Source organism: Notothenia rossii (genome assembly GCF_949606895.1).
Source record: "Notothenia rossii genome assembly, chromosome: 4".
Lineage (NCBI taxonomy): Eukaryota > Metazoa > Chordata > Actinopteri > Perciformes > Nototheniidae > Notothenia > Notothenia rossii.
Genome location: NC_136902.1, coordinates 15,704,631 through 15,715,613, shown reverse-complemented (window position 1 = coordinate 15,715,613; position 10,983 = coordinate 15,704,631). Strand labels below are relative to the sequence as shown.

Below are 10,983 nucleotides of genomic sequence, written 5' to 3'. Positions count from 1 at the left end.
GTAGGAATAAAAAGTGTGCCAATTTATTGATTTAACTTACCTTAAATGATCACCTTAACTCCATATTACATAACCTTATCATGATTTGAATATGATGATAGCCTCTAGAAATATAAATGGAAATAAAACACAATGAAACTTAATCAAGCACAAAATAATATTTATTTATTTCCCAACATTCAGTCTGTGATTAGAGTGCAGCAGGGTAGGGTGGGGTAATGCAGTGGGATATACAGCAGGCAGAAGCAATCCCACTGTTTGAATACAAGCCTTTGACAATCAGAGCATATTCACCAGGGGGCACTGTTTTACAGAGAGAAGTGAGATGAGCAGATTGCACATTTTCAGGACTCCTCCTCCTCCTCCTCCTCCTCCTCCTCCTCCGTGCATCTCAGCTCCTCTGATTGATCACTGCATCCAAGTGAGTATGCCAACAATAGTTATTCCTTCCTCTGCTCACCATGAGTTAGCAGCGAAGGAGGTGGAACAAAACCAGATACAAGTGACAGAGAACAGAAATCTCTTACTACTGGAAGTATTTCACCAAAGCAGAAGATTCTGCATAATATCCTATAAAAGTCCAATTCAAACCGAATTGATGAAATAATGTACATCAAAGCAACCCCTCCACCACCACCACCCCATCTTAACATTCCACAAAAAAAATACAAATATAAAGTACGAGAAAACTGTACATTTCACAGCTTGGCAGAATTGGGTTGCTGAAACCTTTTAAATGTATCGTGTATATGTGAAATATCCAACCTTTGTAGCTTTATTGTTTATCTTTGCTTTATGGAACATGAAAAATTGGGCATGCTTGTTGGTGATACAAAATTACAGGTGGGGAAACCCACTATATACAGTGTAGGAAACTCTTAAACATAGGTTACAATTAAGGGAGACCATATGTTGTGCAAATCTCCTGCAATAAGTATCGTTTGAATTTTGCAATATATTAATGAAAATGAAAAAAAAGACTCATCCAAAGCAACCTGTGAAACAAGGCAATAACACTGCTTTGTTTGCGCCTCATTTGAGGAGGTTTTAATATTTAAAGTACCATTGTATGTGAATATTATGCTCAACTGTACAGTAGAATCACCTCAGACAATAGCAGCATCAAAGAAAAATCAAGCTTTTAAACAGCAAACAATTTAAACACTGGTGATCGCACAAAACATTTCACTTGAAGTGTATGCAGAGTAATCAGATAGCCTATTTGAAAGAGCAGTTAGCAGTAGTGGCATGTTTGCTGGGTGGTTTGTAATGTTTAGAATTTGTCCAGTTACTTCAGTCTGTTGCTTTGTGATTTATAACTGTTCAACTCTCAGCTTGCTCCTCTGCACAGAGATAAGGCTTGTGGCAAGGCCACGATCAAAGCTTTGTGGAGGGGTTAAATTGCACTTTTTAGCCTCTAGCCTTGACAATAATTGCTACATTCTGATCAAAACACTACCAGAGAAATAAACTGCACAAAGAACTGTGTACAGTATATATGGCTCTGGACACTGCCTTTCTTTAGAGCACAAGGCTACAACACTGCCAACTCCCGTGCATCAGTTGTCCTATCAAAAAGAGGCTGCGTCCCACCCAACCATTTAACCTGAAAGAGTGGATTTGTCTGCTGGCGTAATCTTTTTCCTTCTCTCATCAGTCTCACATTAACGGTTTGTTTCTGCAAGGCAATGGTACATCTCACCACTATGGCATTCCATCTGTCACAGGGGTGTAAAGTAAACAAGGGTTAAAACATTATTTTATTATTTAAAATAAGAGCATATACTTTGTTAATAGTGCAGTTCTACAAGGGCATTCATATGTAAACCAAAAAGAAAAGTGTCTGTAATGCATTAAATCAACAAAAAAAAATGACTGCACTCAAGCTACCCTAAAATAAAAATAACTTGAATACAGACACACTTTGTTCACAGAAAAAATAAAATAATCAATAAATCAATGTTCAAGGCACTACATTCCTTCAAATATCCTCATCATAAATACTGTCCGGTTACTGTATCTCACACCACTGGTATTTGGATTCCAATGTAGTGTTTAAAGTGTATGTAACAAAAAAAGGGGAGAACTGCAGTAATAAAGAGTAAAGTGATATTTGCTTTTCGTGACTGCAGACAAGTAGTCTTGTATGGCTAAGTTTAGTCAAAACCAAAAAGCATTAGATATCAGACATACATACTTAACAAATATTGTATACACAAACTTACACATAGACACACACAAATGAACCACAGATATAAGTGTTGCTGAAAGAATATCAACACTTGGGTCATTTACAACATCAGATTATGTACATCTGTGGCTCTGATGAAGCAGAATGGAGTGGAGTTGGACTATCGTGCCCTTACACGTGAACAAATATTAGGTAGCAGATTAGGTAGTCCTAGCGGTTTTTGGACAGTGGCCATTCTCGGGCTCGTGCATGAGGTTGTAGGCTTGGATCCCCTGGTTTGCCGTTGGGGCATAGGGCATCGTTCTTGCAGCACCGAGCAGGCCTACAGGACCCCCGGACCCTACAGGACTGGGCATGCCGGACCACTGCTGCGGGTAAAGAGGACCAGGAGCCATCCCGTAGCCAGGAGGGAGCGCTGCCGAGTTGGGAGCTAGGTTTGAGGGCGTACCGGGGCCTAAAGCAGCAGTCAGGGGGCAGGAAAGAGGCAGCTGGAACTTGCGGGGACCGACATGGCATTTCATCTGAAACAGAAGGGAGTTGTTGTACAAAGTAGTGCATAGACCGCCTCAAAAGTCAGAGATCAAAGTACAACCGACGCTTCATCATCTATCCCTGAGTGCACATCTTCATTTCGAGTACCTCTTGTGCAGCTGCTCCCACGGGTGACACTCTGCCCTCCAGGTCCTGCTGGCGTCTCTGCTGTTTCATCTGGTTGAGGGAGGGCCGCGGCTGATTGGCTGCCGCAACAGTCTCCTTCGTCCAGTCGTCGACCAGCTTGTGAAGATCGTCCGTGAACGTGCCTCTCTTGTTGTTGCTGTTGTTGGTCTGGACCTGAGCGAGCCGTGTGATTGGCTGGGGAGATGGCGAGGGTGTGGCGAATGCCGGCTGTGTCTGACTGGAGGCCGTCTGAGCGGTGGTGGTGTGGGGAGAAGACCCTGAAAACACACAAAAAGGTCTTCAAATCTGGCCAGTTCTACAATATTAACTGTCAAATCAATTGGCTGCTGTTTGGCGTAATTTCAGTCACTTTTGAAAAAAATAGTCCAAATCATTCAGTTGAGGCCAGAGTAAGAGTTGTGTACTTTTACATATTTTTCCAACATAGCAGCCAAAGGATTGCAACATAAATTACTTCCAAGAGTAGTAATAGCCAAATGAAATGTTTGATATGCAAGCAGTGACAAAATTGAGCAATCACTACATTAACACCGCCATGCAAAAAAACATCAAATATAAAACAATGAACCCACATTTTCAAAACAAAACTTCAACATTTCCCAGGTGTCAAAACAATAAATAAAGTGCGCATACAAACATAAGGAGGACTTAAGTAGTGAGGACAGAGTAAGAAAGACAGAGAGTAAGAAAGTAAATGAGATAGTTACTACTACTGCGCTCTTTGCCTAGACATAGTCGTTTCAGAGTGGACCCTATAAGAAGGTAAAACAGCACAAGACAGAAACAGTTAGGCCAGGACACACTGCACGCCACACGGATGTGGACAAGCTGCTTCATAAGCACATTCAGCTATCAAACAATTGGGGAGAGAGAGGGAGGGAAGAGGAGGACAAGGGGTTTAAAAGTGGAGGTGGACTGGAAGAAACAGCCTAGATGTTCTCTTAAAGATGGGCAACCATTTTGTAAAGTTCACTATTCAAACTTGTACCTGACCAGCTTAAGAAATGGAAAGCACTCTTAGCTTCGGTTGTCAAATGGTTCTTCCATTACTTTAACCATGTCAGTTTGAAAACCATCATATTTTATGCTGCCTTATAAAATAACTTGTTTCAAACAATGTTCTGTTTAAGTCAACAAGTCTGATCAAATGCAGTCACTATCATTTTACTCGCCTTTACAATTAAGGCGTAACATTTCTTTGATTTTATTTATACATTTTTAGTCTATTAGTTGGTGCGAGACCATAACCCAAAGATAAGCGTTTTCTAAGAAAGGAAGACTGGATTCTGGATTAAAAGAGATCCCTTAGTCGATGTGAGAATGCCTGTGAAACAAAACGTGAAACCAAAATAAATGAAACTAAAAGAGCACACAGATACTAGCTGGAACTCATCGGTCAGCACTTGTTGGAAACATGCAGGTAACTCAGGAGACGTGGAAAGAGGGAAAAAGTAATAGTTGATGATACAGCCCTTCACATGGCGGAGCAAGTCTCCATCAGTGCCCTGCCTGGCACCATGCACGTCTTCTGCGTCCAAACATGAGGGACAGAGTCTCCTCTAGCACAGCAAAGAGCCCTGCCTATCAGAGAGGGCTGGGGGGGGGGGTGCTGAGTTAGTATATAGAGGATTGCTGACTTGGCAAAGTGCCTTAACTTGGGAGATGTTAAACAATCAAAATTAACAGTGGATGGAAAAAACAACAAGAAATAAATAGGGAAAAAAGGGAGTTTGTCATTCTCTCTCTCTCAGGTGTACACGGGCACACCGTCTGGTTTTAGATGTGACCTCGGCCCATGTTTGGAGAGGACTAGCCCCAGTGCGCTTATAGGGTCTGTTTTTTTTAAAAGCCAGAAGCGCTGCACAAAGCATTTGTATGAGGGGGAGTGGGCATTATACCCACTAATGAATGGTTATGAATGCGAAACAGTGGTTCTGTAAATTGTGGATTATTGCCAGAGGAATACCTATAATATCCAGACCCAGAGTCACGCACACCCAAGACATGTTTCCTTTTTAATCTTCAAGCCAAAAAGCTGTCCTGTTGATTTGAGGGTCAGACAGATGTAATGCTAACGAGCACATGACCAAAACGGCTTCACGAAGACGGCAACAAAATATCACAAGAACTTCTATTTTTTATTTTTACATTATTATTTTAAATAATTTCAAGCACCTTTAATGACTTGACTAGTATACACTCTTTCCAGGAAGTGATACATACGATAGAGCTAAAAAGCGCATTAACTACCTTAAAGTGCCACAATAAAGTGTCAGCAATGCTTCTGCAATGTCGATCAGCAATAACAGGTTAAGGGACCTAAGAGTCATAAGCTAAAACAGACAGAGCTGTTTCCTGCTTCACTGAATGCTTGAAGAGAAAAAGGAAACATTTCCTGGCTGCACGTGTTCTCTCCTCCTGGTGGCATGTGCCTATGTTGGCTAGATTCAGCCGACTTTGTAGATACAACTTTTAAAAATACAAAAATCCTCAGAAGTTAATTATCACATTGAACACGACACGACGTTTAAAGTCGTCGAGGGAGGGGTTGAGTGTGAGGAAGAGAAAATGGGGGATGTCAGGAGGGGGGGGGGGGCCTGTGAGGAGGATGGAATAGAGGATCCACAATATTACAGAGATATTTAAACATGGTGATAGAAGAGAGGCAGGTTAAACGAAGAGAAGATGGAAATGAGTGAGGGTAAATAGAAAAGAACAAATACAAACAGATGGACAGAGACACAGGTCCACTGAGGAATCTAGTGCGTGGTTTGCTACTAGATTTATAGGTGACTCTCTCTGACGTTTGGTGGTAAACCGTCCAGCCTGTAAAAATGAATATAAGAGGGAAGAAGAGAAGAAACAAGAGAGACACTTTGTAAAAGTGTACAGAGACTGGGTTGAGAAACCCCACCATAAAAAGCAACAGCAAAGGAAAATAAGGAGTGCACAATATACAGGAGCCTAGTATTTTATACAATGATTCATTAGACATTTCAGACAATAATTAAGAATGAAAGAGGGTTTTTAGGGGAGCGGGGAAACACAGGTTTCAGGGTTTGACCCCAATGTTTGTTTGTTTTATCTTTTATTTTAATCGGGTTTCCTTGACAGGGTGAGGGGAAAGTATCTACAGCCTGTAGATGCTTTCACCTCACTGTAGTCCCTTAACATGCTACTGTCATAGAATAAATATATACAAATACGAAAACGCACTACAACCTAAGAGTAAAGTAAATAATTCCACTTGAAACAATAAAATAATAATAGTAATAAGGAATAAAGTAATAATAATAGTATGAGTAAAACATATTGGCATAAATTAAAAACAAAACACAACATTTGAAAGCATGAAATCAGCCAGTTACAAACACAACATAGACATTGACTGAGTCTATGATCTATCAAAGAAATATATTAATAATGACGTCTTTTGATTTAGATCAACTTAAGAACTCAACAGCTGCGAGATTACAAGTAGAGATACCGTAGAGATACCGTGCTCAGTAAAATAAGATCCCTTCTCATTGCTTGCTTCAAATTATTAACAACCAACTACATAAAGAGCCATGGTTTATTATCGGTCAGTTGTCAGCAGGTGTTTCTGACTTGACCAACCATACATTATACGTATGTATGTAGTATTCAGAGTGGTCCTTCACACAGTACCAATGTGTTTGTGTCTGTGATCCTTCAGGTCTCTTTTGCAAAAGCTAGTTCATGGACAACATGAACACTGTTAAGCCTTGTTAATCTCTAGTAGCTGTTTGGTAGATAGCTGTCCCATCCGCACACACATCAGCATGCACTTGAACACATAATGTGTACCTTGGCCTGCTTGGTTAGTCGTCCCGTCTCCGTGTTGCCCAGCGTAGATGTTGTCCGAGGAGAAGGAGCCCTTCAGGGAGCAGGGCTGCTGGGTGTGGACCTGCTCTGGGGTGGCACTGGTGTGACTGCTGGAGCTGGAGCTGCCACTGGAGTGGGCTGAGCCGTCCGACAAGATGGAGCTCTTAGCCGGGGAACTGGAAGAACTGGCAGCGCTTTCACCTTGGTGCACAAAAACAAGAAAAAATTAAGAAAAAAGTGTGAGTCAGAGTGAGTCACTCTGTGAATCACACTCCTACGGTTTTCTGAACCCGACGCCATTCTTGTGTTTTCCACTCGTTTGCTTCAGACTGAAAATGCTCTCCATAAAGCATCACATACACCACTTATCACCCCACTATCTGAGCCCACACACCTTTCCTCTCGCTGGCGGTGCTCATGTTGTTTTTGAGCTGCTGCACCATGGGATTGAGCAGTTTTCCAGCCTTCAGCTTGTGTTTGCTGGCCTTGCGCCTGCGGCCGCTTAGAGGTGCCGCGTGAACCAAGCCGACATTGGAGGGCAACATTTTACCCAGTTCCGTGTACAAATGCTCAATCTCCCCTCTCTGGAACGCCTGCAGCTCAGAAATCTCCTTCATGTGTCTAGTGAGAAGGTACAGGAGGAAAACAGAAATAGTTGTTAGTCAATGTTGCCGTCTCTTTTCCTTTTTCCAAACATTCCCTCAGTAAGTTACTCGCTATGTAGTCCAATTAGGCCTTGTTCATTAGAGTAGCAGCCACAATACCTGCGTCAAGATCCGTTTTACAAAGTAGTTCAAAAACATCTCCATGGCATTTGTAAATCTAACCAACGCTGAAGCTTTTGATGAGCTATGTGCATAGGAAACGCATTGTGATGAAGAAAATGAAAAGAACAGCTCTTTGTACATTTAATTTACTCTAATCAAGTCACATACTGGAATTGGATGCATCATGTTATCAACGTGAAATGATCATCATCGCACCTGTATCTGCGTACACTGTTGCTAAAAATGAATGTCCTAATTTAAGAATGACATGTCTGCTTAAGATAATTGGCAATTGTAATCCATTTTGGTTCATTATAAAACTTGAATTGTACGTTATCGATTAGGGTTTTTATTGAAGTGGTAAAGCACACTTATTTTGAATAACTTTGTAATGTGACATCTACTTGAAAATCCATATGAGAAGATAGAACTCCTTTGCCAAATGTGTTATGAAAACCAGGCAGGCATGACCATTAACCAATATGCATCTTCAACATCTGCTGCCCGTTAACATAATGTGTTTCTGCCAAAATGCAATAATCTAAATCATGCCCAGATTGCTGATGACTATGCAGAGGGGCATAGCTACACATACATACAGACTAGGGCAGAACGATTTTTTTTTTTTACAATTTTTTTTTTTTTCTTCTTGTGTGTCAGTCATCCACACCAGTCAGAAGTGCTGTGCTCCACATGTACCAGCCATTGTTAATCCATCAGAAGTGGCCCATGATAGAAGGTGATAGACAGATTGATCCAATCACCTGCCAAGTATTTTTGAAAATGCCTGCCCTTTCCAAATGGCTTCCAATGGAGCTTTCCTAGATGGTTTGGTGAAACAAAGCATCTGAGTCAGGTTACAGGGTATATGCAGGAATCCTGAAGTCAAATTTAATACCTTTTAAGACCTTTTTAAAGACCCTTTCCATACATTTTAAGACCTCATCGCAACTTTGAGTTCTAACCAGTTACATTGGCAACACACTTTACTATATCGATTGTAAGATAGCAAAACTAAACAGAGTGCAGACAGACTACTGAAGCCTCCTCTCCACATGAACTTCAACCTCTCTGTGAAGGTCAGGTTTAATGCAGTATGCTGCTTATTTGCTTCTGTAGACTCTGTGCTCTTTCATTCCAGTAAAACTCCTCAGAAAACCGTAGAAACCAGTATTTGACCAATAAACAAAACAATTGACAAAACTTTGAACTATGAAATATGTTAAACTTTGGTGAGCTTCAGCGGGGTAATGCCATAGGAGCTCCCTGACAAATACCCAGGGGTTAAATTGGGCTGGGGCTGTCCGGGGCTAAGCCCCTGGCACATAAGACGATGCTCTGACGTCATCACCCTCACACATTTGTCATGTTTACAAAAAAGGATATATATGTCAAGACTTTTCTCGTTCTTAATATAGACTATATTTAGGGTCTATATGTGTTGACTTTACTTTAAAATAGCAGATCTCTGTGACCGGATATAGTTTGGCTTAGACCCCGGCCCCACACGGTAAAACGCATACGCAAGCGCCTAAAAAGGCTTCCGTTCACACGCATTCGATTAATTAACGTGTCCGTTCACACTAGACCGCTGGAAATGCTGGAAACGATGTAGTACATATGTCAGGCCTGTAAGTGGCGCTGCTGCCGCCCGAAATACACCAAAAGCAGCGAAGAAGACCCCGGAGCATGATTGCCAGGGTTGCCCTTCTGTTTATTCTCCGCGGTGGACGGCGTGTTCTCCTGCTGTATCTCCACCAGCAGATGAAGAACACCCACCTCTCCGCCTCTTCCAAGGAACGACGGGACCGTGCGGCAGTTTCCGTAAAAAAAATGTTCCGCCGGTCAACATGTCCTTTAAAGTTTAAATCTTCCGTACAAAATTAGGAAAGTGCCGGTCAGAAGTCTTCTTTGTTATTTATTGAGCTTTAAAACAAATTGATAACGACTCTGTTCTCTATATAATAATATTTAATAAACGGTGACTGCCTCTCTTTTTCTCCCGCTCTTCTGACAGCCCAGCAGCAGCAGGAGACGTGGGGCGAGGGAGGCGGGGCTATTTCATCATTATCAGAAAATGATCATATAGGGCACACACGGAGCCGTTGGACCCCCAGAGCGTTGCGTATGCCGGTCTACCCACCTTGGGACCCGTTACCGTAGTCGTTTATTCCCCCCCCCCCTCCCACACACACAGAGCGGAGCAAGGCAACGAAACTTAAAATAATAAGCAGCATTTTACGGCGCGCTATGCATGGGGCCGCCTTGTGGGGTTTTCCCGACATGTCGTTTCAGTAAATTAAAGGGTGTTTCATGTTGTTGTTGCTGTGAACCTTCTTAATACCTTGGAAAATGCCGTTTAATACTTTGTAATAGCCTTAATTTTCGCTAAATTGATTTATCAACGTTTAATACTTTTTAAGACCCCGCGGACACCCTGGGTTAGTAATGCTCCATCACATGTTTAAATCTATTACAGGGTGAATCTTAAACTGAAGCTTTGACTTTTAACGGAAGTTTCATGTAAGTTTAGTTCTTTCACTCGTAGCTCGGGCTGCGGGGGTGCTAGAGACGGGAGTATGTTGATACGACCTTCCTAGCCTGAGTTATGGCCGCATTTTACAATAAACTTCCGTTGGTTCGCTTAAAAACAAATATCGCAATTCGAATCGCAATTGCAATATTTGTCAGAAAAATCGCAATTAGATTTTTTCCCCAAAATCGTCCAGCCCTAATACAAACGCAACACATTTTGTGTGTTCATTTACTTTTCTCTCAGCTTCTGCAGCTCTTTCCTCATATCTGCATCCTCAAACTCCGAGTCGTTGTCACTGCTGATGTAGGATGAGTGGGCAGGAGGCGAGGTGGTGTGTCCGTTCATTGCCACGGGCGGTCTGCTCGGTGAATCCGAGCTGTGCTCACTTTTGCTCCGGCCAGTGCGCCGCAGGAAGGCCACTGCCCTTTTCATGAGGTCGCTTCCACTGTGCGCAGACAGAGCATGAGCGGGGGGAGCGGGCTGGGCAAGGGGAGGGGCTACACCACTGCTGTCTTCATCTGCCGAGTCAGAGTAGAGGTGAGAGGCATGGCGGTAGCTGTGATGGGTCGGAGTGCCGATGGTCTGGGCCCGGGGGATGTGCCGGGGGGTGAGGTCGGGGCTGGAGGTGGGGGTGACATGATAGAAGTTTGGCGGGGCAGAGTAACGATTGCTGAGGGGTTTGGATGTTCCCTCTTCCTCATGATCAGCTGCAGCTGTCACATTCAATCTGCCCACACCAAAACACTCCTTCTCTTTCCTGCCAGGGCCCAGGGTCTGCCTGTGAGACCCTTCAGACCCACTAGAGGGAGCTGCGGAACTGCAGGTGCTGAAACCAGTCTTGCTTTTCTCTAAATGACAGATGACATCCGGTGGTGTGGGGATGATCTGGAAGGAAGAGAAGCCCATGTTCATAACAAAATGAGGGTCCATAAACATCATTAACCAATGTTTAGGCCACAAACTGA

General features: G+C 42.7%; 1 protein-coding gene across 11 annotated transcripts in view; it reads right to left on the bottom strand.

Moving 5' to 3' along the window:
• Positions 1-143: 143 nt before the first annotated feature.
• LOC307037756 (serine/threonine-protein kinase WNK2) overlaps positions 144-10,983 on the bottom strand; it is a 42,805-nt gene continuing 31,965 nt past the window's right edge. For 7 of the 11 annotated variants that reach the window (XM_079678826.1, XM_079678827.1, XM_079678823.1 and 4 more), the window contains 7 exons: positions 10,251-10,903; positions 7,110-7,336; positions 6,698-6,916; positions 5,597-5,695; positions 3,577-3,621; positions 2,831-3,126; positions 144-2,712 (listed from right to left, as the gene is read on the bottom strand). In XM_079678826.1, coding sequence (XP_079534952.1) covers positions 2,392-2,712; positions 2,831-3,126; positions 3,577-3,621; positions 5,597-5,695; positions 6,698-6,916; positions 7,110-7,336; positions 10,251-10,903 — 1,860 coding nt within the window. In that variant the 3' untranslated portion in view covers positions 144-2,391. Of the gene's footprint in view, positions 2,713-2,830; positions 4,464-5,596; positions 5,696-6,697; positions 6,917-7,109; positions 7,337-10,250; positions 10,904-10,983 lie in introns of those variants that run through there. The other 4 variants (XM_079678828.1, XM_079678829.1, XM_079678830.1 and 1 more) reach the window with 4 other exon arrangements.